Raw genomic sequence first — 23125 nt, forward strand, 5'->3', positions numbered from 1 at the left:
TGAGGAACAAAGCGACCTCTGAACAAATCCACGGATCCCTTCTGCGATAATACAGGTGTAGATAAGATGATGAAAAGTGCACGCGAGTTTTAATTTAATATTTAAAAAAATTAATTTAGATATACAGCACAGTCCCTTCTAGCCCAATGTTCTCAAATACCCCAATTAATCTCCAACCCCTGTATGATTTTTTTTGAAGGGTGGGAGGAGACACGGAGAAAATAAAAACTTCTTAAAGACAGACGTTTGCCTTCATTAGTCAGGACACAGTACAAGAGCAGAGGGGTTAAAGTACTTGATAAAACATTATTCTATCAATGGCTGAAGTACTGTGTACAGTTCTAGTCAGCATGTGGTGATTGTAGTGGCGAGGATGCAGAGATTCATTAAGATGTTGCCTGGGAAGGAGTGGTTCAGTTCTGAGAAGAAGCTACATAGGCTTTGTTTGCTTGCCTTGAAAGGTGGGGTGGGGGGAGAAAGGGAAAAGAATCTGCAAGAATCAGATGGTAGGAAACTTTTCCTCTTAGCAGAGGTATCAAGAGTAGAGGCTGTAGATCTGGGGTAAGAGTTGATTTTGGAGGGTATGTGAGGAAGAACCTTTATCCACTTGACGTATCTAGGCAAGCATGTGAATCAACAATGCATAGACAACTACTATTCTGGCCTTTATCCTGATTCCAGCCATATGGTTTTCCCTCAACTGCTACCTCAATTCAAGAGCAATGAGGCATGGACAACCAAAGCTTAGCATCGTTAGGGATGTCAACATCCTGTAAGTTCAAAACATAATATTTACTCACTTGTATTCAGTCGTTGGGGTTGGGCCTCGATCTCTCTCTCTATTTCGTTCTCGGTCAGGTTCTCGCTCACGCTCACGTTCACGCTCTCGCTCTCGCTCCCGTCGTGGCCCTTTGTACTCCCAGTGGCTACTGGTGTTTTTATCAACTGTGCTCATCCAGGGTGCTTGTGCTGTGGAGGCTGCTGGATAACCAATCAATCCAGATTCTGGAAAATACATTTTAAGAAAGGAGGATTGACGTCATCAGAGAAGGAAAGTCATTTACAAAAAATGGTCTATAATACAAAATCTAATGAGTAAGTTTTATATATATAAATATAAGAAAGGGATGAGAACCTTAATAAAGTTAAAATTTTGGTTTACATGGGGAATGCAACCGAACGCCATTTTTTATACTTTTGGAAATTAGTCAATAAGCAAATATCACATTAAACTGAAATGCAGGACAAGTATGAAATTGTTAATCTTCCGGAGTTATCCCAACCATCTCTATAAAACAGTTTCTATTAACATGGCAAATTATATTCTGAAAGCTATATTATTGCAGCCTGATTTCTCATCAAATGAGAGAGGATTAGCAGTCATTGCTTTTGGTCAAGAGATCATTTGGGAGTATTAATTGGAGGAGAGGATGGATGGGAGGGTTATGGAGAGAAATGGATTGGGTGCAGATCAGTGGGACTACAGATTATAATAGTTTGGGACAGATTAGAAGGGTTAAAGGGCCCGCTTCTGTGTTGCAATGTTCAATGGTTCTAATTACCTGTTGGATTATAGGGAAACAGAGGTGGAGGCCTGTTGTCATAGCCTGGAGGTGGAGCACTGGAAGAGAAGGCACAAATATTCACCATTATTCACACTACAATGCATTTCTTAAATTTCCATTTATATTGTATTTTTCAAGTTAAACTGTCTTATCAGCATGGCGTCATGTAATTAAAATTAAGCCTAGGCAGGGCTTTCCACAGTTTCTAGGATTATTGATCATATTTTACAATAACAATCTGGGACCAGGAATGCAATTTCAAACACCTGGAATGTAGATAACACTGAAGGTTGAATCTGACACAAGATTTTGTAAAAGGTTTGCAGAGTAGTTCTGAATGGCCTACACATTGGAGAGACTCCATTCTACTTGATAATTATAAAATATTAATTACTAATTAATAACCTCCCTTCTCCCCATAAAATCTACATCAGCATCTCACAAGATCTATGAAACTTAGAAAGTTGACAAGTACAAAGAAAATTTTATGAAATTATGTGGAGGGGTGATCAGGCAGGTCGTTAATGCAGAAAATAGAAAAATGACCAATGACATGGGATTTCCAATATTATGCCCTCCATCTGGTCCCCAATTGTGCTGGGCTGGGAGCAATTAGTGGGAGAGGTTGTAGTCTATGGCACTGTTCCAATTGTGGAGTGATGAGGCTTGTGAAAGGTTAATGAAAAGCTTGCAGATGGTCAAGGGAAAAAGAATTTACTGGGTTGCCTTTGTTTCTTCAGACCCTTGGTCACCTAGCTCTTTGAGGCCTTTCCAATGCATTTCTCAATGTTGGGGGAAATCTGGCACATGTCCATTTATAAATAGAACTATTGTCCTGAGGCTCCATGTGTTTATTTTAATATCAGACAGACTAGGAAGGCTATCTTCATTCCCCCTTTTGATGTAGGAGACTGCTTGGCGCACTAAATCTACAAGCTCTTGGGAGCAATCCTATCAACCTCATTCCCTCACATTATTTCCCTGCATCCATTCTTCAACATCATATTTACTATTAGTGTTTTCTGATTTGTGGAAGGGGAAACAAAGACTAACATTAGATGGGCAGGAGGGGATCCCAGGTACTGAGTTGCTTGGAGATGTTTGCTTTCAAAGATGACATACAGAATGAATGACAGGATTTGAAGACATTTAGTTTTCATAGCTGTACTGACAGGTGAGGCTTCAACTAGGTTTGTAGATCTGGCAAAGCAGTAGAAATGGGGTCATCAACACAAACTATTTTGATTGATCTTTCCCTGAGTGACAGCATTTTTTAAATATAAAATTTGCTGAATTCATTATTGCCAACAACTAAAGTTTAAACATTATTTCCAGATGTGTGAAATAGAAAACTATCAATTTCCAAGATGAAATTGAAATCGGTTAGTATTGCACAAAGTGTTAATTTGAAATTGATGACTTTTTAAATTCATATTCCTTTTTAATAGTTTGCTGAATAGAATTGATTTACAGTGCCATAGACTACAACCTCTCCCACTAATTGCTCCCAGCCCAGCACAATTGGGGACCAGATGGAGGGCATAATATTGAAAATCCCATGTCATTGGTCATTTTTCTATTTTCTGCATTAACGACCTGCCTGATCACCCCTCCACATATTTTCATAAAATTTTCTTTGTACTTGTCAACTTTCTAAGTTTCATAGATCTTGTGAGATGCTGATGTAGATTTTATGGGGAGAAGGGAGGTCGGGTCAGATACAGCAATGAGCTCTCTGAACCCTTCTCCATTAACAATGGCGTGAAGCAAGGCTGTGTTCTGGCACCAACCCTCTTTTCAATCTTCTTCAGCATGATGCTGAACCAAGCCATGAAAGACCCCAACAATGAAGACGCTGTTTACATCCGGTACCGCACGGATGGCAGTCTCTTCAATCTGAGGCGCCTGCAAGCTCACACCAAGACACAAGAGAAACTTGTCCGTGAACTACTCTTTGCAGACGATGCCGCTTTAGTTGCCCATTCAGAGCCAGCTCTTCAGCGCTTGACGTCCTGCTTTGCGGAAACTGCCAAAATGTTTGGCCTGGAAGTCAGCCTGAAGAAAACTGAGGTCCTCCATCAGCCAGCTCCCCACCATGACTACCAGCCCCCCCACATCTCCATCGGGCACACAAAACTCAAAACGGTCAACCAGTTTACCTATCTCGGCTGCACCATTTCATCAGATGCAAGGATCGACAATGAGATAGACAACAGACTCGCCAAGGCAAATAGCGCCTTTGGAAGACTACACAAAAGAGTCTGGAAAAACAACCAACTGAAAAACCTCACAAAGATAAGCGTATACAGAGCCGTTGTCATACCCACACTCCTGTTCGGCTCCGAATCATGGGTCCTCTACCGGCACCACCTACGGCTCCTAGAACGCTTCCACCAGCGTTGTCTCCGCTCCATCCTCAACATCCATTGGAGCGCTTTCATCCCTAACGTCGAAGTACTCGAGATGGCAGAGGTCGACAGCATCGAGTCCACGCTGCTGAAGATCCAGCTGCGCTGGATGGGTCACGTCTCCAGAATGGAGGACCATCGCCTTCCCAAGATCGTATTATATGGCGAGCTCTCCACTGGCCACCGTGACAGAGGTGCACCAAAGAAAAGGTACAAGGACTGCCTAAAGAAATCTCTTGGTGCCTGCCACATTGACCACCGCCAGTGGGCTGATAACGCCTCAAACCGTGCATCTTGGCGCCTCACAGTTTGGCGGGCAGCAACCTCCTTTGAAGAAGACCGCAGAGCCCACCTCACTGACAAAAGGCAAAGGAGGAAAGACCCAACACCCAACCCCAACCAACCAATTTTCCCTTGCAACCGCTGCAATCGTGTCTGCCTGTCCCGCATCGGACTTGTCAGCCACAAACGAGCCTGCAGCTGACGTGGACTTTTTACCCCCTCCATAAATCTTCGTCCGCGAAGCCAAGCCAAAGAAAAGAATTAGTAATTAATATTTTATAATTATCAAGTAGAATGGAGTCTCTCCAATGTGTAGGCCATTCAGAACTACTCTGCAAACCTTTTGCAAAATCTTGTGTCAGATTCAACCTTCAGTGTTATCTACATTCCAGGTGTTTGAAATTGCATTCCTGGTCCCAGATTGTTATTGTAAAATATGATCAATAATCCTAGAAACTGTGGAAAGCCCTGCCACTGTCCATTTGTCTGAGTGCTTTATCTCTGAATCTCAAACTCCTTATTTCTGTTTTGTAGCAAGCTTGCTATTCAATTCACTTTTCCTCAATTTCACATGTATTAACTGACCTCAACTTTACACATGCTGAATTTTCCCACAATGTAACAATAACCAGGTTTCAAATACAAGTATTGTATATTAACTGTATAGTGGACACAACCAGAAGTCTAAAGTGAATGCAAAATCTTTCTTGCTTTGCACTGTAAATTTTTTTCCTCCATTCTGACAAACATCAGTAACTCATGATGTGAGAACATTTTATCTTACCCTTCTACAGTTGGCAACAGTAAAGCTGGAGGGGGCACAATTGGTGGTGGAAATAATCCTGCATAAAGAAAGCAAATTCAATTTACAAAGCCAAATAAATTTAAAAAAAAACCAATTTCATTAAAACTACAAAATTTGGTGCCTGGCTCACAAGTTTACATGTTAGATCTACTTGGTACATTGCAATTTGCCATCCTGGTTTGACTGATCAGAAATGATAAGAATAACTACATGGATATTTCCCAACAGTTTAATCATTCATATAGATCAGAAAACTACAGAATTTGATCCCAGATCGTGCTGTTAGTCAACCTCAGCTTGGGGATCAATGAGAACTTTTAAGTAAGTTCAACCAATCACATTAAAGATGGAAATATGGACAATTTGCAAAAACAATGTCTTAAATTTTACTACACCATTCAATGCTCATTTTGCATTACAATAAACTTATCAGGAATATTTTAAGGAATGCTGCAAGAGGCAGATGTATCTGTATTATCCATTTATATCCATATCATACAGCAACATAATTTAGAATTCATTCTTGTGGAATTAAATTAGTTTGCATACAGTTGTATTTGCTGGATTAAAAAAAAAATTAAAAGTACAGTACAACTCCGATTATCCAAAAAATGGATTCTCCAAAATCTTCATTTATCCAAATTTTTTTTTTAATTCGGAAAAATTAGGATATCCAAAATAAATTAATTATTTTTGGAGCCAAACTGACCTCAAAGGTTGAAAAAAACTTCACCCGACATGAAATTAGAACTATTGTCCTTGTTTCAGGTAACTCCCTCCCCTCTCTCTTTTCATTTCTTCTTTACCTTTCCCTTTTGACTTTTCTTTCCAACTCTTCCTCTCAAACTGTGTCACTGTCTCCCAGCTGCAAATGGTTGGAAGAATCCTTTGTACTGGCGACATCAAGGAGAGCAGCCTCCTGGGCAGGAGTGGGACCTCTGGCTCAGTGGCGTACCCCCTCCCCGTTGGCACATCAGACACTGAGTCTGAATCCTCCCATTGGCCTATTTCCCTGGTGTGCATATGCGGTAGGCCTAGGGGAGAATATGAAGTCAGGACTCCGGCGTCAGGGCCCCCGGTGACCAGGGAGACAAGAGCCTGCTGACTCGCCAGTGAGTGTTCCACCAGCCCGGGGATCAGCAGTGGGTTCGTGTCAGGGATCGACATTGGCGGTTGAGTTCATCTTGGTGATCAGCAGCAGGTAGCATTTTTTTTTTTGGTGAGAATTAAACATTATCTTAATGCTTAAAAAGCCTTCCCTTGTTGTTTGTTGTTTAAACATGGATACAAGTGATTTGCCGTTGCTACTGGGCTGTTTTTAAAGTGACCAGTTCTCCAGAAAAACGTTTATCTGATATAGGCCTGGTCCCGACCATTTCAGATAAATTGGAGTTGTACTGTATATACCTTTCTGTCACAAATTTAAAGCTGACCCTATGCAAAACATACTCTGTTCCAAGTGTGAGATTATTTTATCGGTAAGGCTCCTGTCATTGTGAAATCAACTGTTATTACTTCAGACTCGAATTGTTGATCATTTGAGAAAACCAAATAAATTTATCACAGTTGTACATGTAAATTGAATGCAGGATTACCTGGTAGAGATCCAGGTGGCGGCATTCCTGTAAAGAAAAGAAGTTTCACTGTCTTTAAAACAAACCAACTATATAAATTGACAATATAAAGTTCTCCAGTTACCTGACAGAGAGGTTCCTTCTGAACCATCCCAAGGCAGAAAAAAAATCTTTTAATCTAATGATATTATTGGCAAGTTACAGATTATTGTTTCATTCATCACCTCCATCACAGAACATCTTGATGAGCACACATTTTACAGTATTCCAAATAACCATTTACGGAGCGGAAACAGGCCATGTTGGCCTTTCGAGTCCGCACCGGTTCACTGATTTTGTGCACCCTCTTCAGGCATTGGTCCCGGTAGATCTTCATTCAATAACGATGGGCGAATTCAATGCAGGTGGAATCAGATATTAGCAAAACTATGAGCATTCCGAGAAATTGATTTTAATTTCAGTATCACCATTGAAACAATGGGAACTACTAAGAGTTAATGTTTCCAAATCAAAGTACAGTGCAGATTTTATGTGCATAACTGTATTGCAAGTCTGATTTATGCTGTTGAACAAGAAAGCCTGCAGATGCTGGGGTCAAGTGCAATGCACAAGCATGTTGGAAGAAATAAAAACACAAAATGCTGGAGAAGCTCAGCACATCAAACGGTCCTTTATGTAGCAAAGGCAAAGATACAGAACTGCGTTTCAGGCTTGAGACCTTCAACAAAGTACGAGAAAATGCCAGTGAACGTCAAAATAAGAGGGGGTAGCAGGGCAGGAGATGATAGGTGGAGAAGGGAGGGAACAGCAGCACGGATTGTCGGGGGGGGGGAAGGCAGGGCTGTATAGGTGAAAGAACTGGAAAGCAGGAAATGTGGAAGGGGAAGAAAAGGCAAGCAGGTTTAATCAATGTTCATGCTATTTGGAAAATAAGGTGGTGTTTGTTCAATCTGCGGGTGGTCACGGTGGGACAGTACAACATGCTGAAGAAACTCAGCAGGTCTTGCAGCATCCTCAAACAGTACCTGACGAAGGGCCCAGGCCCAAAATATTGGTTACCCTTTACTTCCTATTGTTTCTCCAGCATGTTTGTGTATTAGTGTGGCACCAAGGGCCCTTCTATCCCCTGAAAGGAGACATCCATTGAGGTTTTGTATCAATAAAAAGTTTCCAATGTTCATAATTTTTCAACAGAGCCCACAATAATTTAAATATATCTGATGGAATAAAATTGAAAAGTGGCCATCCTGCTTGTTCTATAAGGATAGAAAGGATAGATACAGATGCAAGCGAACAGACTGGCATTCGAAATGACGAACGCGTTTAGCGTTTATCTTGTCCTTCCCAGAATAGAAAATGGGAAACGAATAGCCGTTTCAATCTCAAGAATGTAATTTATTTAATTTCATTAGCTATGCAACTACAGGGTAAATCTGGCAAATAAAAATAATGAGTGACATTTATAGGGAAATTAAATTCATGTGGATTCTCCCTTATTTGGTATAACTCATAGCTGCAATTCTCTGATCATGCTCAAGATATTACTCAAATTATTTAACATGAAGACATCATACCAAAAATTATTTTCCTTTCCACTTGATTTTCACAAGCATACGCATTTCAAAAATAGCATCCTGTTCCAAAGATTTTTAATACCCTAATACTCTTCACAGACCACAGAACAACTGCAAGTAATAACACTTTAAACCATTTGAAATTTAAAAAAAAACATTTTGAGGCAACTTAAAACATATGAAGAAATTCTGCTCATCTCATGCTGTCCAAAATTCAGAAAAAAATTTAAATCTAAGCAGGTAACAAATTAAGGTAATGTAGCAAATTAGAAATCATATTTATAGGTGAGCACTGGCAGTTAATTTCTGGTAGAAGCATTTTAAAATATCTTCTCACAATGCATTGTCAAAGACAATTACAGTAAATAGAAATTTAAGTACTCTTCCCAACACACTATTCCTTTGTTATTGAGACTTTATTAGATTATATGACAATTAGAAAGTACAGTTGTACTTTGTGGTTCTTACCAGGTGGGTGCATGGGTGGTGGTCCACTTGTGACAGGAGGGGGTGGGTGCAAGAAATGAGGGGGTGGTCCAGGTAATGGAGGAGGAGGACCAGTAGGGAATGGCGGTCTTTTGTTTCCTTGATCTCCAAGAACCTAATCGCATAAAAAACACAACCTTTTTAATAAAACAGTCTATAGATCTTTAATTGTCCTCAGCAATGGGTTCTATTCCAAGCTATGTCACAAGGCACTCAAAAGATTACCGCATGATAGGTTTGGAGCCACAAGGCTAGAGCAGGTTAAAAGAATGCAGATTAAGAAATTTGAAATAAAACACAAGTCAGGCATCTGTGGAAAGTGATTCTGAGTTACATTTCAAGTCAAAGAACCTGAAATATTAACTTTATTTTCCTTTTCATAGGTACTCTGAACTATTTCCAGCATTTCCTTTATTTTAATAGCCAATTTCATTCCACAAATCTGCTGGTTTGACAAACATTATGACTGATATTATATTTTTATTACTGATTTATACAAATGCTTGAGCTAGCAGCAAGGCAGGCAATCGGATTCATAGACTTGCCACTTTGCAAAGGTGGTAAATCCATTCTCAATCACTATTTCCATTTAGAATTCAAATAGATCAGAATTTGCAGCTTTTTCAGTATTTATATGTAAACCCATTACATTTTTCTAACCACTGAAAGGTCTTCTCTAATGCATTATTATTCTTTGCAGTTCAAGTGACAAACTTTCTGCATCAACTTACAGTCAGTGCCTCACCCAAGATAAATGAATTGTTTTTGGGTTGGGACAAACCAATGCTCCTCACAAATGGCCCAGGAATTTGTTACATCCATTGAAACTGTGCCTGCCTTTCTTTGCTTGGCTGTTTTATCTTGCAATGCGTTTCATAAGCTTTTATCACTCAGATTTACAACACAGAACTCAGGTCCTTCAGTGCAACTTGCCTGTGCTGACCAAATTCATCCCATTTGCCTGCGTTTGCCCCACATCCCTTTAAACTTTTCTCATCCATGAATTTGTTCACATGTCTTTTAAAAGTTACAATTGTCCTAACCTGTACCATTTTCTCTGGCAGCTCATTCCATAAACTCACTAGCTTATTGTGTGATGGCACCCCTCAGATCCCTTTTAAATCTTTTCCCTCTCACCTTAAATCTATGCTCTTTAATTACAGATTCCCCAACCTGGTTAAAAATGACCTGATCTATCCCCCTCATAATTTTTTAAACCTCGACAAGGCTCCCCCCCCACCTCCACCACCCCAGCCTCCTATGTTCTAAGGAGATAAGTCCCAGATGCTCCTTGGAATTCAACACCACCAGTCTTGGCAACATCCTTGTGAAACTTTTCTGTACCCTTTTCAATGTAATGATATCTTTCTTATAGCAGGGTGATCAGAACATAATACTCCACTTTTGAATCTTCTCATGTAATGACATTCTACAGTTAAGAATATATTCCCACTGTTGATTTCCATATCCCAGGTGCTTCACTTTATTGTATTTATCATTTCTTCCCCCCCACCCCCCCCCATCACTTATCTACATAGATCTCTGTAGATCACAATAATAGGTCAGTTTTGCATGCGAAAAGTAGCAAACTGCTACAAGTTGAAATCATTAATGATACAAGTTAAAATGGCAGAAAATAACCCTTTGTTCTGAACCAAAATTATGTTTATGATCTAATTGTGGGATTAGCTTGGCAAATGTTTCTATCCACCTAAACAAGATGAAGGAGCCTTCAATACGTTTCTCCTTAAGATGACAGTCACCCAGTGTCTGTCGGCCTTTATAAAAAAAAACTAATATAAAGGTGGATATTCTCTGCCTTTACATCATTTAAATTACCTTCTTGAAAGCTCCAAGGGCAGATTCAGGAGGCGAACTCCGATCTGCCTAGGGGAATTCACTCAGAGGTGGAGCAACTCTCTCCACCTCTTCCATGAAGGCAATTCTGCTGAAAGCAGCTGCGAAAGGGTGGGCTGATGAAGTTGCAATGACGTCAGTCTACGACCCAGTAGCGTGAATTTTAAAGCGCTCCGTGTGGTCAGATCCTTAATTTAAAATATTGTAGATTTTTTTTTTTTTTTTTTTTTTACACAGTACCCGTTTGACTGCAGTAAGAATTTTGTTCTTTTGGGTGGGAGGGAATGTCTCTATTAATTTTTCACTTCCTGGTGCACGTGGATGATGTCACAGTGATGGGCGGCAATATTGCACAACTTGCTCTGCCTCCCTCAGTTCCGGAAGATGGCTTCCGACGCTGCTCAGTAAAAAAGCAAAGCCGAACCAGCCTTGTAGACCTTCTCCATAAAAAGGTAAATTCAACTTTTTTCATTGAGCCACCTTTCAGGTGGCATGGCACCATGAAAAGGCCTTGTAAGTGATAATTCAATGCTTAAATAAGTGAATTCTGGATGATGACCACTTACTATTTATCACTGTTATCACCAACCCCAAACTATGATTAATTCCCAACATAAAATGACCTTTCTCATTTTCATTATTGAAAATTATGACTTTGATATAGTTTTGGGCATGGACTGATCTTTGAAACCTCTCAAAATGACACTTCAAAATAGACCATGTCTGTTTACACATCAGTCATAAAGAGCAGAGTAGCAGGAATGTGCTTTGCACAACTTTTAATATAAACAATCCAATTTTATTTTTGTCATTCATATGAAGAAGAAAATTATTTACTTGAATAGCACTCTCATCTCCTCCATGCTTGTCTCGTCGCCTTCCTTCTACCCTCCTGATGGAACCCGTGTATCCACCAATTACATCAATCGTTCCAGCAAGTTTTCTAGAAGAAATACTTAATTTTACATTAAATCTGATAGTTCCAAAAGATGAGTCAAACAAAATTCTGAGAATTAGTATCATTTAAAAGTAACAATTTCAAAAGATACCAAGTTAATTCAGATTTTCCAACAACATTCTTTAGATTCCAAATGCAGGCGACTTCTACAATCCATCCCTAGAAAGCAGTCCATATTTCCAAAATAGTGTTTACTTTTCATCCTCCACACAAGTTCCCTGATAGTGGATTTAATTACATATTGCAAAATGTTTCTATTAAGAGTTTTGAAATTTGCAAGGGCAAATTTCCACGACTTGAATGGCACAACTCAGGATCATCAGTATATAGTTACACTACAACCCCGATTATACAAAATGGTCGGGACCGGGCCCATTTCAGATAAATTTTTTTTTCCAGTCTTTTTTTTAAAAGCAGCCCAGTAGAAACAGCAAATTACTTGCAACAGTGTTTAAACAATGACAAACAATAAAGTAAGGCTCTTAAAGCATTAAAATATTGTTTAATTCTCACAAAAAACAAAAATGTTGGCCAACACCAATCACCAACACCTCCCCACCGATCTCCCGCTCGTGCTGGGAGCCCGAGGTCCCTTGCTGCCGGTGCTGAGAGCCCGAGGTCCTAGTCAGATTGGCTCCAAAAAAATTTCGGATGACTGAGGATTTTGGAGAATCTGATTTTGGATAATCAGAGTTGTGCTGTATGCCCACAAAACACATTTAGGTGAATGTAAATGTTAAGTGCTCCTACAGTCATGCAAAGATTATGCAAAATAAAGGCATCTTGGAATAAAAAGAATTTCAAGATAATTTAAACAATGTGGAAGAAAATCTTCTGTTTTCCTACATTATTGAATTAACGTTGCGGGATCAGTGTTAATTTATTCCGAAGGACAGAAGATGTCACAGATTCAAAGAATTTGGTCCTGACAAATATTACATTTTCAAAATATATCCAACGTGTTCAAGGACATTTATATGAAGTTGATGTTGAGTTTGTCCAGGGCTGACTTGGAAAAGGTTATATGAATTACATTAAAATACAGTGCAATAACTAGTAACTTAAAAACCTTCTATAAAGCTATCACCATGGATAAAATATTAATGCATATGGGTTCCACTTGCTAAATAAAAGAAATCTACATATTTATGTCAGTTATCACATATAAAATGAATATTTAGCTTAAGAGTCATAAATGTACATTTTGGTAAATTGTATTAAAAATAGCTACACTTTCACCATTCTGCTTTTAATTACTGCAAAGCGATCAACATTGAAATAAACACCGTTAAAGGTGTTTGAGTAGTGGAGGAGGAATTTCTCTCGTGCAATTTTGAGATGTCAAATTACTGCATTGAAAACAATTGCCTTTGTACATTGTTTTAAACTTTTTTGTTGACTATTTTTGTTTTAAGACCATACAGATGGAGTCTTAAAGAACAAATGAAATAGTACAATGGCATTAATAGAAGCCCTATATTATTTATCCTCGTTTCTTTTATATCTGCTTGTTTCAAGGCTTTATTCATTTCATGATTTTTAAACTATTAAAAATGCTTTAATCCTCATTAAGGCAATGGACACTAGCTGCAGACAGATTTGCAACAATGGCATTAATAATGGCGAACAGCTCGTCTGACTTTGCAACATAATCCATTCAGTTTGAGTGCATCCAACAAACAATTCCAGGATTAACATTTGGCTTGTTGGCCTTTGCTGCATGACGCACACACACATTTCAAAATACAGGTATGCCCCACTTAACGTCCACAATATGTTATGTGAAATTGGGCTTTATGCAATATAGCAAAGCTATATGGGATACTGCAGTGTACCTGTAAACTTTTTATTTGTAAGAAGGGATCAGTGTGAGGACTGACACGGGGCAGTGGAATTAGTTTAGGGACTGATACAGGGCTGTGGGGAGAGAGCTGGGCAGTCGGATCAGTTTGGGTATACAGTATACAATTTCCTATAGCTAGCTTTTTCTAAATTGCTGTGGACTTGCTCGTGGTAACTGAATAATTATGGGATCGGACGTTGCCCGAATGGGTGTTAAGCAGCGCATACCTGTATTTAATCCCATCCACATCCACCGTAAATGGATCAGTACTGTTATTTTTTAAAAATTCCTGACTGCCAAATTAGGGTTTGCTTATTAATTTGAGACAAATATGCGGTTGTGAACTGGGTGGCATTTTTCACGCTTTGCTGGATTTCTCCTGCACTCCCGCGGTCAAAATTTTTTAATATATAAAAAAAAAATGCGGTTGTTATTAGTTATTCTAACTTCTGCACCAATTACTATGGCTGGTTTACAGTGGCCATTGATATGAGAGTTCGGAATTTTCCAAAACTATATGGCTTAGCTGCACGATGCCTATAATTGGACGTAAACTATCCAGTCAGCAAAGTTTTACATTTTAGATTTTCTTCACTCACAATCTGAAGTCCGTAAACAACTTAAAAAGGAAAATGTTATCACTTAAGTAGAAACATTTTCAATGTTAATTTCATTTACAAATAATTTTAAAGGTAATAGTGAGAATTCTGGGAATTATAGACCAGTGAGTCTTACATCAGTGGTCAGCAAACTATTAGAGAGGATTCCTAAGGACACGATTTTTGAGCATACAAGGAGAAGGTCAAGCATCACAAACCTGATTACATTTGATTTTGAGAAGAACTTGATGAAGGTAGGATTGTAGATGTGATGTAAATGGATTTTATTAAAAGGCATTTGACATGAGATAATCATTATTGAACATCATGAGGCATGGGATCAATGGAACTTTGGCTGTGTGGATTCAGAATTGGCTTGTTTGTAGAGGGGAGGGAGGGGTGGTCAGAAAGTATTCTGCCTGGAAGTCGGTGATTAGTGGTGTTCTGTAAGGATCTGTTCTGTGACTCCTGTTCTTTGTGATTAAAAAAAAAAAGATCTGGACAAAGAGGAGGGATGGGTCAGTAAATTTGCAGATGATAAGAAGGTCGGAGGAGTTGTGGATAGTGTTGAAGGTTGTCGTAGGTTACAACAAAATATTAACAGGATGGAGGGTTGGGGAGAAAAGTGGCAGATCAGAGAAGTGAGAGGTGATGCATTTTGGAAAATCATACGAAGGCAGAGTACAAGATTAATGGTACCATACTTAACAGCATGGAAGAACTGAGGGACCTTGGGATCCATCCAGAGATCTCACAAGGTTGCCACACAGGTTGATAGGTTAGTTAAGGCGGCTTATAGAGTGCTGGGCTTCATTAATCCAGGGAAGGAGTTCAAGAGTCGTGAGGTAATGTTGCAGCTCTACAAATCTCTTGTGAGTCCACACTTGGAATATTGCATTCAGTTCTGGTCACCTCATGACAGGATGGATGAGGAAGCTCTGGAGAGGGAATGGAAGAAATTTCCCAGGATATTGCCTTGATTGGAAAATGGGTCTTATGAGGAAAGTTAGCAGAGGTAGGGCTGTTTTCTTTGGAGCAAAGGATGAGAGGGGTCTTTAATGGAGGTTTACAAGATTCTGAGAGGCATAGATAAGGTAGTCTCCCAGCACTTTATTTCCACAACAGGGGCTAGCAAACACCAGAGGTCATCTGTACAAGTGAAAGGAGGAAAGTTTAGGGGAGACAGCAGGGGTGTTTTAAAAAAAATATATATTCACAGAGCAGTGGGTGCCTGGAATGCATTGCCAGGGGTGGTGGCAGAGGCTGGGGCAATAGGGGCATTTAAGAGACTCTTTGACAGGCAAATGGATGAAAGAAAAATTGAGGGTGATGAGGGAAGGAAGGGTTTAAGTTTTTTTTTGGGTAGGTATATGTAGGTTGGCACCACATTGTGGATCAAAGGGCGTGTGCTGTGCGGTCCAGAAGAAATTTACGAGAGAACACATGAACTTACATTTTCCTATCACTTATAAAAAACCTCTCTTTTTAGAGGCCTAAAAGCATCACAAAATTTCCAAGTTGTTCAAGGTTTGTCTAGCATTCCAAATCGAAAATAGCTGTGGAATTTACCTATTGGGTGGTGGGCCCACTTTCATCCTTCCTCCAGGTGGAGATACAAAGTCAGCCTTCAATTCCACTTTTGGCAAATTGTTTTCTATATCCTTCTCCACGTTCCCTACTCTCCCTTGCTGAAACTAGGTAAAAGGAAAGTATCTTAAATAATATTTAAGGTATATAGGTGAAATTTTAACAAAATCTTGTGAGCCTTTTCAGATGGATAAAAGAATGACATGGTACTATTTAACAGGTTTAAGAGAAAACGTCTCATAGACAATGCCCATCAAAGCACTTTTTAAAAAATTCACAAAAAAGTATTTTTACTCAAAGAGACATGCACATGTTTTAAAGTGTTTCAACATTACAAAGATAAAGCTGACTATACATATCCCAGTTCTTTGCTTGCTCACAATCAACTGTACATTCCAGTATGAAAACTTGTGTTCGATGCAGTGTGCTCAATCTATTTCTTTAAGAATCAAATGTGGACTATTTTTTTTGACACATATTTGATCCAATACATCAACTTTTTGGGAGACTTTCTAAAGGTCTGGCTTTAGATCAATTTTTAAAGATGAACTTTAGACATATAGGATGGTAACTGGCCCATAAGCCCGTGTTGCCCAAATACACCAATTAACCTATAACCCCCGTACATTTGGAAGGGTAGGAGAAAACCAGAGCATCCAAAAGAAACTCAAGCAGATACAGAAAGAATATACAAACTTCTTATAGACAGCACCGGATTTGAACCCCAGTCACTGGTGCCCCAATAGAGTTGCGCTAACCACGCTGCCCTTTCTTGACTAACTTAGTACAAAGAGAACCTGTAACCTCGATCTGTTAGTGCAAAAGAAGGACTCAAGAACTCCTTGACTTCATTTTGAACTTACTCCATCCAAAGCAGTTTAAAGAATTCTGCATTCTATGCCATAAAATTTAAATTTTAATCATTAAGCTTAGTTTTCTGTACCAATATCTTGCTCTCTGAACCAGAAGCAAGGATAGGGTCAAGTCCTAACTGAAGTCTTCGTTGTTTCTCACAATAGGCTTTCCATGTTTCTTCATTGAAGCCATAGTTAAAATAATCTGAAAGGTCAGCTCCTGAGAAAAAGCACAGAAACAAAATATGTACAATGTTTGCTCAAGGGTCAATTAATCCAACAGGAATTTTCTCTCCAATGTTTCAAATGGTACATTCGTTCTCATTAACTTTACCGCTCCACTTCCCCATCTACCCATATAAATCATAGAAGGATTCATCACGTGCTCCATCTTATCTGCACTGGTCTATCCACGACAATCCAAAGTTATTGTTTGTTGTCCTTTCACTTTTTATTTTATAGCATATATATCCATCTTTCCTCAGAAAGTTTCCTGGCTCTGCTACACAAAAATGAGAATTACATAACAGGCAATTAAACATTAATGGTTTAAAAGTTGTATTCGTTTGTGCAATTAAACCCTTAATCTTGACTCATTTTGATTTGTAACTTTGCCTGCATCAGAATCCATTAATAGATTACATTTGAGGCCTTTGCCAACTACTCAGTTATCAAAAGGATTCATAAACTGCTGGGAAGTTGCAGATAATAATCCCGGATTCCTTTGACTCCATCAAGATGCCATCAAGCCTCCAGGAACCATATACAGAATATATTAGAAACCGCCGATTTCAGACCTCCAACTCAAAGTGATACTTAAATATGGAATTTTGAACGACGCAATTTCTTTTGTGTTCTTTTATTCTTGCTTTATGGGGAGGGTGGGGGAAGGGGGAAAATGTCACTGTGTATATTTTAATGATGAATGTTTGTATATATTGCTATTGAAATGGTTCACGGTGAAGTATTTAAAAAAAAAAATTAAAAAGCCTCCTTTCTGGAATTACCACAGGAATAGGAAAGCTGCTACAAATTCTGTTGTTAATTTTATAAGAGATTTACAAAAATAGGGATTTTATGGTGTGATCAAGAATTGTTGAGCTAAAACACTTCAGGCAAAAAAAAATCCAATTATTCTACCAACAATGACCTAACAAAATGGATCTACCTTTGTACATGTACAGCATCAACCACTTTGAAATCAATTAGTTGATTGTAAGGTCATCGAAGTTTAAATAACAGATATAGAAGCATGCTTTGCCATGTACAAAAAGGGCAAAAGGTCTCACTTTAAATTTACCTGGTTTCCTCCACGGTTTATCTTCAAATGAGTCCAAGTCTGCTTCAATCACAGGAATTCCATTAATGCTTCCAGGAGAATCAAAGTCAATGCCTCTAGAATGCAGCTTTGCTAGAAAGAACAGAGCACACATGTTATGATTCAATTCACCTGTATGATTCCTATAGCACCTCTTCATAGATTTCCAACACCGGCTAGCCATCTCTATACTCACCTTATTTATCTCCCACTATGCTACTGACTACTTGAACATTATGGGAATCTGATCAGACTAATAAAAAATATCACTCAAATTATATATACTTATGACAAAGGAGAGGTCATTGTTCGATCAGATCCATGACTGTTTTGGACTGCTCTGACTGCCAGTACTATTTGTTTCCCTGTGATCTGTTTTCTTAATGCTAGCCCATTATTATTATTCTAATCTACCTACTGCCCATTGGCAGTAGGAGCAACTTACAATAGGCAATTCACCTAACAACTAGCGTGTCTTTGGAACGTAGGAGGGAACCAGAGCACCTGCAGAAATGAAAATCAAATCCTGGTTGCTGGAGCTGTTACATAGCTGCAATACTTCCAGTGTTACTGTGCTACCTTCTTATTAAAAAAGTTATATAAATATAATTTTTCAAGGAACAGCGTTTGTTTTTGTGAAGTGCTTTAATCTGTATGAATATATGTATTTGATAGAGTGGATCATTTAAAATAGGAGAATCATACTAAGAATCCATTAACATTTATTTTAATCATCTCTTCATTCTCTACATAATTTTCCTTTATTTTGATCAGGAAAAAATGGCAAATTAATATTTTAAACAACCTTTTATTGAAACCAAAACACTGAGTAGATACAATAAATATCTAATGGCTTCAATAATATATTTAATGTTTTAATTGTTAAATCAACTACTTTTGTTGACTTTTTTTAAAAAATGGTGCATTCTATAGATGTCTCCAAGAACATTGGTCAGCTTTAATTATTCATCTGTGTGGTTTTGTATCACAGGCAGCCATTGAAAAACTATCATCAACCTGTTTAACTGTGAGCACCATTGACTGCTCAAAAATACTCCCTAATACTGCACATTGGAACTTCCTCTTTCTTTGGCTTGGCTTCGCGGACGAAGATTTATGGAGGGGTAAAGTCCACGTCAGCTGCAGGCTCGTTTGTGGCTGACAAGTCCGATGCGGGACAGGCAGACACGGTTGTAGCGATTGCAGGGGAAAATTGGTGGGTTGGGGTTGGGTGTTGGGTTTTTCCTCCTTTGTCTTTTGTCAGTGAGGTGGGCTCTGCGGTCTTCTTCAAAGGAGGTTGCTGCCCGCCGAACTGTGAGGCGCCAAGATGCACGGTTTGAGGCGAGATCAGGCCACTGGCGGTGGTCAATGTGGCAGGCACCAAGAGATTTCTTTAGGCAGTCCTTGTACCTCTTCTTTGGTGCACCTCTGTCACGGTGGCCAGTGGCGAGCTCGCCATATAACACGATCTTGGGAAGGCGATGGTCCTCCATTCTGGAGACGTGACCTACCCAGCAATTACTCATCAAAAACATGATTTTTGTTTTTCTTCTTCCAGGACCATAGGGGCCAATTGATGTGAATTCACTGCTAACCCAGTCAAGAATAGCCGACACAGCCCAGGACATTACAGGGAAAACCCTCCCCACTATTGAGCACATCTACAAGGAACTCTGCTGCCAGAGGGGAGCAGTGATCATCAAAGACCCACATTACCCAGCACACACTCTGTTCTCACTGCTGCCATCAGGAAAAGGTATAGGTGCCACAAGACTCACTCCACTAGGTTCAAGAACAGATGCTATCCTTCCACCACCAGAATCCTCAATGACAAAGTCAACCCGAAATCTGATCTGAATCGTAACCCTGGAAATTATTTATTGACAGTGAGCATGATGTCAGTAGTAAGTAAATTATTGGAAGGTGTTCTAAGAAATCAGATATACAATTATTTAGATTGCCAGTGACTGATTAGGGATGGTCAGTATGGCTTTATGCATGGTAGATCACATTTAACTAATTTTACAGAGTTTTTCGAGGAGGTTGCCACGAGAGTTGACAAATGAAAGGCTGTGGATGTTGTCTTTATCATGGTCCCTCATGGGAGGTTAGCCAAGAACGTTCAAACACTAGGTATTCATGGAGAAGTAGTAAAATAGATTCAACAATGGCTGGTCGAGAGTAATGGTGGATAATTGCTTATCAGATTGGAGGCCTGTGACTAGTGGTGTGCCTCAGGGATCAATACTGGGATCATTTTTGTTTGTCATCTATATCAATGATCTGGATGATACTGTGGTAAATTGGATTAGTAAATTTGCAAATTACACTGAGATTGGAGGAGTTGTGAGCATCGAAGAAGGTTTTCAAAGCTTGCATAGGGATCTGGACCAGCAGATAAAGTGGGATGAAAAATGGCAGATGGAATTTAATGCAGACAAGTGTGAGGTGTTGCATTTTGGAAGCACAAACCAAGAAGACATTCATGGTAAATGATAGGGCATGAGGAGAGAGGGAGAACAGAGCAATCTGGGAATATGGATACATAATTCCCTGAAAGTGGCATCACATGTGGATAGGGTTGTAAAGAAAGCTTTTAGCATAATTACCTTCATAAATCAAAGTACTGAGTACAGGAGTTGGGATGTTATGTTAAAGTTATATCAGACATTAGTGAGGCCAATTTTGGAGTATTGTGTGCAGTTTTGGTCGCCTCACTCTAGGAAGGATATCAATAAGATCGAAAGAGTGCAAAGAAGATTTACTAAGATGTTACCTGGACTTCTGGGACTGAATTACAGAGAAATGTTAAACAGGTTAGGACTTTATTCCCTGGAGTGCAGAAGAATGAGGGGTGATTTGATAGAGGTATTTAAAATTATGAGGGGGATAGACAAAATAAAGATAGGCTTTTTTCCATTGAAGGAGGGTGAGATGCAAACAAGAGGATGTGGGTTAAGGGGAAAAGTTTAGGGGGAAACAGGAGGGGGATCTTCTTCATTCAGAAAGTGGTGGGAGTGTGGAATGAGCTTCCAGCAGAAATTGTAGATATGGGCTCGATTTTAACATTTAAGGGAGATTTGGACAGGACGGGAAAGGTATGGATTGCTATGAACTGAGTGCAGGTCAGAGGGGCTGAGGTGGCCTCTTTCTGCACTGCAACTGTTCTATGGTAAAAGTCAAATATTGAATGATGTAGATGAATATGGACTCAGAAACATTGCTATACACCTATAACTATAGCTCAGTACGACAGCAACACCATCTACAAATTCGCTGATGATACCACCGTAGTGGGCTTATAAATAGGGCGATGAGTCACCATTCTGGATGGAAACTGAAAACTTGGCTGAATGGTATACCAACAACCTCGCACTCAATGTCACCAAAATCAAGGAGCTGATTGTTGACTTCAGGAAGGGAAAACCAGAGGTGTACGATCCAATGATCGTTGGGGGATCAGAGATGGAGAGAGTGATCAAATTTAAGTTCTTGGGAGTCACAATTTTAGAGGATCTTTCCTTGTCTCAACATATTAATCACGTAGAAAGCACGGCAGTGCCTCTACTTCCTCAGGAGTTTGCAGAGGTTTGATATGCCATCTGAAACCCTGGAAAATTTGTACAGATGTGGTGGAAAGTGTGCTGACCGGCTGCATCATGGTCTGGTGTGGGGACACCAATACCCCCGAATGAAAAGCCTTGGTAACGAGCACAGCCCATGACATCATGGGTAAAACCCACTCCAGCATCGAGAACATCTACAGGAAACACTGACATCAAAGACCCTCAGCAATCATCAAGGATCCATATCACCCAGCACATGCTCTGTTCTTGCTACTACCATCAAGAAAGAGGTAGAGGTGCCATAAGGCTCACACCACCAGGTTCAGGAACAGATGCTACTCCTCAACAGCAAACTCAATCAGGGACATTTAAAGCCTCTTACTTTTGGACTTTATTGATTTTTTTTTCTCTCTGTACTGCACAGTTTGTATGTTGAGTACACTACCAATAAGTGGTATTTCTGCCTTGTTCACAGCTAAAATAATCTCAGGGTTGTATGTGATGTCATGCATGTACTCTGACAATATAAGTGAAATCTAGATCACAACATGTGATTCAGAACATCCCACTTAATGAGAATGTTAATGGAGAGCAACATAGATTCAGAACCAAGAACATCCCACTTAATGAGGCTGTTAATGGAGAGCAACATAGATTCAGAACCAAGAACATCCCACTTAATGAGGCTGTTAATGGAGAGCAACATAGATTCAGAACCAAGAACATCCCACTTAATGAGAATGTTAATGGAGAGCAACATAGATTCAGAACCAAGAACAAGCATATTACAAAAATAAAACATTTTGAGAAAATCGGAGATAATGAAGACAATTGAAAATGCAGTATTTTGACAGCACAGCTTGGAAAACACTTTCTCTGGCCAGGATACAAAAATGTAAAACACATTATAGGGGAGAGATTACGGGAAATTTCTATGCACTGTGTTAAGAGCTTTAGGACTTAACTTAAACATGGTTAACATTACGAAATTAAACACACACACAACCAGAACTCTGGGAAGGTGGCAGAATGGTGGAATTGCCTTGGGGCTACTTTAGCAAGATACCAGTACAAACTTGATTGATCTACTTTGAACCTTCTATGACATAAGGTTTGTTGTGCAGGTTCAACAGTTTTGGCATTGAGCTCAGTCTGTAAACAAAAACATGAGTTCTCAATTTATCCACCAACTGCTGAATAAACCTTCACTAACCTGCAGTAGAGCTATAGGTGCGCCCAGTCTTCAGATTCAAATTCATTGGTGTGCCCCTATAAAAATCATCAAATTAAAACAATTTCCAAAACACAACTTTAAAATAAATTAGTGTACACAATATGGTGGTGGTAATACAAACTTGCTTCACTTATTTATCCATTATTTCATCTTACTGTTCAATTGAATGAAAAAATATTTTGGTGTAAATAACTACTTTAAAAAAAACTTTCATTTGCTCAAAAATAGGATGGTTAGGATTATCAGAAGGCAGTACACCATAAAATATCAACATGCATTTTTACCGTTTACTTGCTATAACAGGTAATTGGGCCCATTAGATCCATGCCAGCTCCCTGGAGAACAATCCTTCTCGTCTGATTCCCTTGTCTCCTCATTTCCCTGTATTCTTGCAACTTATTTCCTCCCCATTTGCCTAACAACTCTCCTTTGATTCTTTTGCCATAAACCTACATTAAGAGTTACTTTACACTAGGTAATTTGTCTACCTGAATGTTTTAGGAATGTGGGAGGCAATTTTATTAAACATGCAAGCTCATACAACAACGGAGTACCTGGAGCTAAGGAAAAAATGCTAACTACTGCACCCTTTCTAGTAGGTCTCTGATGATGCCA

General features: G+C 39.2%; 1 protein-coding gene across 4 annotated transcripts in view; it reads right to left on the minus strand.

Moving 5' to 3' along the window:
• LOC138740359 (pre-mRNA 3'-end-processing factor FIP1-like) overlaps positions 1 to 23125 on the minus strand; it is a 38487-nt gene that overhangs the window by 3168 nt on the left and 12194 nt on the right. For 3 of the 4 annotated variants that reach the window (XM_069892895.1, XM_069892896.1, XM_069892893.1), the window contains exons 5-14: positions 22490 to 22545; positions 17693 to 17803; positions 16482 to 16612; positions 15521 to 15645; positions 11389 to 11506; positions 8677 to 8809; positions 6656 to 6682; positions 5040 to 5097; positions 1563 to 1621; positions 801 to 1005 (exon numbers count right to left, since the gene is read on the minus strand). In XM_069892895.1, the coding sequence (XP_069748996.1) occupies positions 801 to 1005; positions 1563 to 1621; positions 5040 to 5097; positions 6656 to 6682; positions 8677 to 8809; positions 11389 to 11506; positions 15521 to 15645; positions 16482 to 16612; positions 17693 to 17803; positions 22490 to 22545 (1023 nt within the window). The remainder of the gene's footprint in view (positions 1 to 800; positions 1006 to 1562; positions 1622 to 5039; positions 5098 to 6655; positions 6683 to 8676; positions 8810 to 11388; positions 11507 to 15520; positions 15646 to 16481; positions 16613 to 17692; positions 17804 to 22489; positions 22546 to 23125) is intronic. The other variant, XM_069892897.1, reaches the window with a different exon arrangement.

Source organism: Narcine bancroftii, chromosome 8 (assembly GCF_036971445.1).
Source record: "Narcine bancroftii isolate sNarBan1 chromosome 8, sNarBan1.hap1, whole genome shotgun sequence".
NCBI lineage: Eukaryota > Metazoa > Chordata > Chondrichthyes > Torpediniformes > Narcinidae > Narcine > Narcine bancroftii.